Raw genomic sequence first — 6,588 nt, 5'->3', positions numbered from 1 at the left:
GACGTCGGACTGTGTCAGCTATGACAAAATAATATCTTATAAATTATCAAGGATTCATGATGGAGTGGTGGCAGGGAGGGAGGGGAAACTGAGGAGGTGATGCCAGGGGCTTAAGTGGAGAGCAAATGTTTTGAGAATGAGGAGGGCAGTGAATGTACAAATGTGCTTTACACAATTGATATTTGTATGGATTATGATAAGAGTTGTATGCATCCCTTATAAAATGATTTAAACAAATAAATAAAAATCCTGATTGAAAAAAAAGAATGAAATGGAGAACATTCCAGGTAGAAATTAGCCTGTGTGTTTTCATGCAATACCCTGATGTTCCTTATTCATGAGCGCCTTGGAAATGCAATGGGAGGAAAAAAAGAGAAGAAAAATGAAGAGAGATAAAATAAAGGTGTATCTCTCTTGACAAAGAGATTTGACAGGAAGGTCAGCTAGCTCAAGAGGATCTGTGACGTCCTGAAAACGAAGGACGGGAGATATTTAAATGTTAATAAATGGTTTGGGCTATGCATAGAGGCAGGGATATGCTGGTGATCCTGTTCTCCTAAAGGTTCCATTTGGTTTCATTTCCTAGTGAGACCAAGAAAAGGGTTTGCTAAGGAGTCCTGTTCCTCCCCAAATCCTGTACCACCAATGAGCGATTCTTTTCTTCATAAAGAATACCAACTTCACAAAACCTCAAGCACAGGAAATGATACAGATACAGGCATATCTGGAGGCTGGTTCAACCAACTCCCGAAGCCTATAATACTTTGGCTTTCTCCTCTTTGGAGTCAGAGACTGCTGCCAGAGCATATCCTAGACCTAGCATTAGGCAGAAATGCTTTAATTCTCAAATCATAGATCTTTACATTCAAAGATCCATACTCACTCTTTTAGCCTAATGATCACCATATTATTTCTCTGTTATTCTAATGACACGTTTATTTTTTCATTTTATTGTTCTTTTTAAAATTGTAAATTAGGAGAAGGTTTAAGAGCAGCCTATAGTTTTAAATTCAACGCATTCAGTGAAATCTCTGTATCATCACTCTTCTATTTCCTCCCGGTGTTTTCCTTTTCCACCCTTCCTTCCTTCCTAATCCTCTGAGCTTGATTGGTGGGTAAATGCTGCCCTTTGGGTCTTAAGTGGTTGGTTACTCAAACAGGAAAGCGGTTCAGTTCAGACCTGAAGGTTAAGGGCCATAGTCTTTGGGTTCTCACTCTTCTTTATTTGACAGTCAGCCTGCTGTTTTACATGATTTGAGATCTGTTCCACACTTCCCGTTTCTGTCCAGCACCTTCTAATGAGACCCCTTTAGGGCAGTTAGTGGGAGCCAGACACCATCTAGTTCTAACCTTCAAGTTGTGAACACTGACATTTGAACTCATCTTTTCCACGTGACTTTCACTTTCTTTTTCACTCTTCTTTCCTCAGGATAGAGCGAGATCGATGGATCTTAGGTGGCTGCTCAGAAGCTTTTAAGACCTCGGGTGGTACTCACCAAATTAGGATGTAGAATCATGTAAATGGTTTGTGCCAATTGATCTTGGAGCTCCGTTAGGCCATGATCTGGATCTCCCCTCTCCCCCGCCCCCCCAGGCCCAAGGACACCATTCCTTCAAGGTGTTCGATTATACATCTAAGACATTTTCATAACCTTTTTCCCTGTATGGCCCTCCACATTCATGGATATATTTGCAACAAAAGAAAATGCACCCATATGAATATCTTCTATACATATTCTTAGATCCACTCCCACCAACCCACTCTCTTCCCTTTAGCCTGTGCATCCATTCGAGTGTCTACTCCCAGAGCCCCACTGTTGGATGGATGTGTATGTAAAAGTATTTGCCACTCTTGGCTTTACCTCTCCCAAACCTCCCAATGTTTCCCCTGGCCTCCATGATTTGTTCCCAACCTCCCTCTTATCTTGCATTGCCCTCTCTCTCCTCCACGTTAATGCTCCTCTGTTCTCCGCGCTGTGACGTCTCCTTTCTCCCCTACTCTTCCATTCCTGCTTACTATCAAAGTTATGTCTTTTTTAGTGAGTGAAAACCCATTCTTGACATTTTCTAATAGTGGTCACACACAATGTTTGTCCTTTTGTGCTTGACCATTTTCACTCACAAGAATGTCTCCGTCTACCTTCAGTTTTATCTTTTCTTTTTCTCCCCTTTACTTCAGTCACACATGATAAATAGACGCAGATGTGGACAGGCCCTTCTCAGATGGCTCTTCCCATTTTATACTTATAATTAATTCCTGATATTTTGATAGTGCAAGCTTCTAATATACGTAAAAGATTCTTATATTTAAACTAATTAAAAACACTTTTTGTTTTTAATTGGGTCCAGGTTTCCAGGGCAGATCAGTTTTCCATTCAACAATCCTTACAAATTTGCGTCCTGTCAAGATTGTAGTCTCCACAGTGCTACACTCATTCCATTTCCTTCTTGCGCTTCCTGTCCACTTTGATATTAAATGGTTATTTGAAGGTGTTGGAAACTTACCAGGTAATTGTATCCCTTACAGATAAGCCTTCTGTTTGACGAAGTATTGAGTCCTAGGAATGAATTCATTTCCAGACTTGAGGGTGACTAAAGACCATACAATTGGGGGTTCTACCAGTTTCTCTCTGACCAGAAAGCCTGTCTTTTCATGATTTTGAGTTTTGTTCCATATTCTTGTCCCCCTCTACTCAGGAAATTCTTCTTTTTTAAAAAAATAAACAAACAAAAAGGCATTTATTCTATAGACTGTGTTTCTTCCAACTGAACTGCCCACTCCCTGGGGGTGCAGAATAGCCAACAGATCATAGGAAGACATGGCTCTTGGCTCCTGTTTGAAACCAAAAGCTACGGCAAACCGTTGGTCTTGATTCAGGGCCTATACCCAGGAACTTCTAATGCAATCCTTTTCATAGCTATTGGTAGTGGTAGCTGGGCACCATCTAGTGCATCTGGTCTCAGACCTATGTTCCTGTGGTCATCAGTCTGTTGAATGAATTGATTCCATGTATAAATTCTATCCATCATCTCACGAAAAACGTCTTTTGTTTTGCATCATTTCAGATTATCCCACTCCAATGATTCCCTCCTGGTGGTGGCTTCATGGCTGACACACACAATGTGACTGAATTTATTTTTCTGGGGCTTTCTCCTAATCGGGATATGCAGAGAGCTTGCTTTGTGCTCTTTTTGCTGTTGTACACAGCGATTGTGCTGGGGAATTTCCTCATTGTGCTCACCGTTATGACCAGCAGCAAGCTGGCTTCCCCCATGTACTTTTTCCTCAGTTACCTGTCCTTTGTGGAAATCTGCTACTCTTCTACCACTGCCCCTAAGCTGATTTCAGACTTGCTGGCTGAGAGGAAAGCCATATCTCGATGGGGCTGCATGACACAGCTTTTCTTCATCCACTTCTTTGGGGGTACTGAGATTTTCCTGCTCACCGTGATGGCCTATGACCGCTATGTGGCCATTTGCAAGCCCCTCAACTACACCAGCATCATGAACCGGCAACTGTGTGCTGTTCTCGTGGGAACAGCATGGGTGGGTGGCTTTGTACATTCCTTTGCCCAAATCCTTCTCGTCTTCCACCTACCCTTCTGTGGCCCCAATGTGATTGACCATTATTTTTGTGACGTGCAGCCTCTGCTCAGACTTGCCTGTGTCGACACTTGGCTCATTGGTCTGCTGATTGTTTCCAATGCGGGAATACTGTCTCTGATTACCTTTGTAGTTCTTGTAGCTTCTTATGTAGTTATTTTGCTTCATTTGAGGACTCGAAGCTCTGAGGGGCGGCGAAAGGCTCTCTCCACATGTGGGTCTCACATTACGGTGGTACTCTTGTACTTTGGGCCCTGTATCTTCATCTATCTGAGGCCTTCTACCACTCTGTCCATGGACAAGTTTGTGGCCGTGTTCTACACCGTGATCACCCCTCTCCTCAATCCTGTCATCTACTCCCTGAGAAATGCTGAAGTGAAGAAGGCCATGAAGAAGTTGTGGATTAAGACAATGAAAGTAGATGAGAAGTAGAGACTGAGTGTTATAGCTCCTTGGGTTTACAATGATGCTGAGTCCAAATGGAAGGAAGAATGAATGGAAAGAAACAAGTACACAGTAATTGTTTGATTTAGGGTTATTCTAGTTCATGTCCATTTTAAAAACTCTTAATTGCTTGTAGCATATATTCTGTTATGAATCTACTGCAATTTAATGAGTCATTTGTCTGTTGTTACATGTTTAAGTAATATCTAGTTTTTTCTTATGGAAGAAGATTATGGTAAGTGTCCTTGGATAGAAATCTTTACACTCCTGATTTCCCTTTAGTCTAATTTCCCATAGTGAATTGACTGTGTTAAAGGGTATAATGATGGACAGAGTAAAATTTTTTGACAATTTCCCTTCCCACTGAGAATTTTCTTTCCAGAATGGGATGCTGTTATCATAGATTTTTGTCTTGATGAGAATTACAATGCGTACATAGTTAAAGTATCTTTCCAGCTTAGGAAAGCCAATCTGATTGGTGTCCAACCTTGATTCTTACTCATGCTGACCTCAGGGGGCCAGTGTAAAACTGTGTCCATGGTGCTTTCAAGGCTGTGAATTTCTAGGCCTTTCGGTTAAGAGTTGAGCATTTAACTCTTTGTGCTAATCTGAGGACCTTATCTTATCTTTCCCCAAGGGAAAAAGGTACCTTAACCCTAGAGGCACTTGAAAGACACAACTTTAAGCAGTTGACCAAGTTGTAGTGAGAAACATGTATATGGGACAAATTTAATGTAACAGGACAAATTTATATCATGTACCTCCTAATATAATGTATTGTGGAACCATGTGACACTCCTGTGGTCATTCTGCCAAAAGTACTTAAGCGCGAGTCTAATCTCTAAAATACCAGGCCAACTCAAGGTGAAGGTCAATTTACAAAATGATTGGCTTGTGTCCCTGGCCACTAACAGAAAGGTTGGTTGACAGCTTGAACTCACCCAGTGACACCTCAGAAGAGAAGGGCTGACGATTTACCTCTGGAGGATCAAAGCCACTGAAAACTCTATGGGTTCACGGCTTGGAACCACATGGAGAAGGTATGAGTTGGAATCACTTTGAGACCGGTAATTGGGTTGATTTTCCTTTTTTATTTTCAAAGTGGCAAGGTCATGGAAGATAAAGATCAGGGCAAGTAACTCCAGATAAAAGGTGATTAAAAATATAAAATAACTAGTTGTAACATGTGTTTTGCGATTTGAACCTGCTCTAGAGTGCGGCACAAGATCTGTAGATAATAACAGGCATCATTATTCATGTCCTGATTCTGATAATTGTAGTGTACTTATGTCAGAGGACATCTTTGGTTTTAGGACTTACTCAATGAAGGTCTGGAGCAGTGTTTCCCAAAGTGGGCTATACCACCTTCCTGGGGGCACTGGAATGATCCTGGGCAGTTACAAATGCGATGCCTTCTCTTCGTACAGGGGCATGGGCTATAGAGTATAAAAGATTTCAATTGTTGGGGAGGACATTGGGAAATTAATTTTTCTGTAAAGGGGGTGATAGGACAAGTAAATTTGGGAACCAATTGCATTCACGGGCATCAGGTTAACCATTTAGCTTAAGTGTTTTAGAAAAATAATCCTACTTATTCAGAGAATAAATGCTAAGAAATCTGTGACTAAATATTAACATTTGGGCAAAATGGATAAAAAATATGTCAAACTGAAAACTCACAGCAATTGAGTCAATTCCAAGTTTTAAGGACCCTCAACGACACAGCAGAACCGCCCCTTTGGGACTCAAAGATTTTCTCTTCACCTTTTACATGAGGATTAATATACAACATAAGCAAATAGGAAATATGCCTTATTTATGAACAATATAATTTTTTAAAATTTCTACATTGTTATTATTGTAGTTTTGTGGTATTCATTTAATAGATGCATCATAATTTAATAACCTATCTTCTATTGACAGGAGTATCCGTCTTGCCCCACCAAGTAATGCTACAGTGATTAACTTGTTTTAAGTTCATACAACCAATCTGCAGGATAAATTTCCAGAAATGAAATTAATTGCTGGATCAAATGTGTGTATTTCTTGGTAATTTGATAAAGCTAAAAAACTCCCTGCCAATCATGTCATTTTGAAGGAGGGAGAGTGCAGAGTGTGCACCCAAAGCCCATCAGTAGGCAACTGGCATCCCCTTACAGACGGGTCTTAGGGAGGAGAGGAGTCAGTCCGTGTGGAGTATAGCACTGATGGAATGTACAACTTTCCTCTAGTTCTTTAATGCTTCCTCCCCCTCCACTATCATGACCCCAAATCTACCTTACAAATCCGGCTAGACCAGAGGATGCACACAGGTACAGATCAGAGCAGGAGACACAGAGAATCTAGGACAGATACACCCCTTCAGGACCAATAATGAGAGTCGAGATACCAGGAGGATAAGGTGAAGGTGGGGGGAAAGGAGGAACCGATCACAATGATGTACATATAAGTCCCTCCCTGGGGGATGGGTAACAGAATAGTTGGTGAAGGGAGACATTGGACTGTGTGAAACATGACAAAAAAAAGATAAATTATCAAGGG

General features: G+C 41.1%; 1 protein-coding gene and 1 non-coding gene across 2 annotated transcripts; one reads left to right on the top strand and one right to left on the bottom strand.

The window, feature by feature from the left end:
• Positions 1–2,751: 2,751 nt before the first annotated feature.
• Positions 2,752–2,884, bottom strand: LOC142447688 (small nucleolar RNA SNORA2/SNORA34 family). Its single transcript, XR_012784349.1, has one exon. It is a non-coding gene; the product is annotated as a small nucleolar RNA SNORA2/SNORA34 family (small nucleolar RNA).
• Positions 2,885–3,105: 221 nt separating this feature from the next.
• Positions 3,106–4,035, top strand: LOC142446584 (olfactory receptor 4X2-like). Its single transcript, XM_075548333.1, has one exon. The coding sequence runs from the start codon at positions 3,106–3,108 to the stop codon at positions 4,033–4,035; it is 930 nt and encodes a 309-aa protein (XP_075404448.1).
• The last annotated feature ends 2,553 nt before the right edge of the window (positions 4,036–6,588 follow it).

This window comes from Tenrec ecaudatus, chromosome 4, assembly GCF_050624435.1.
Source record: "Tenrec ecaudatus isolate mTenEca1 chromosome 4, mTenEca1.hap1, whole genome shotgun sequence".
Taxonomy (NCBI): Eukaryota; Metazoa; Chordata; class Mammalia; order Afrosoricida; family Tenrecidae; genus Tenrec; species Tenrec ecaudatus.
This window is presented reverse-complemented; position numbering and strand designations above follow the sequence as displayed.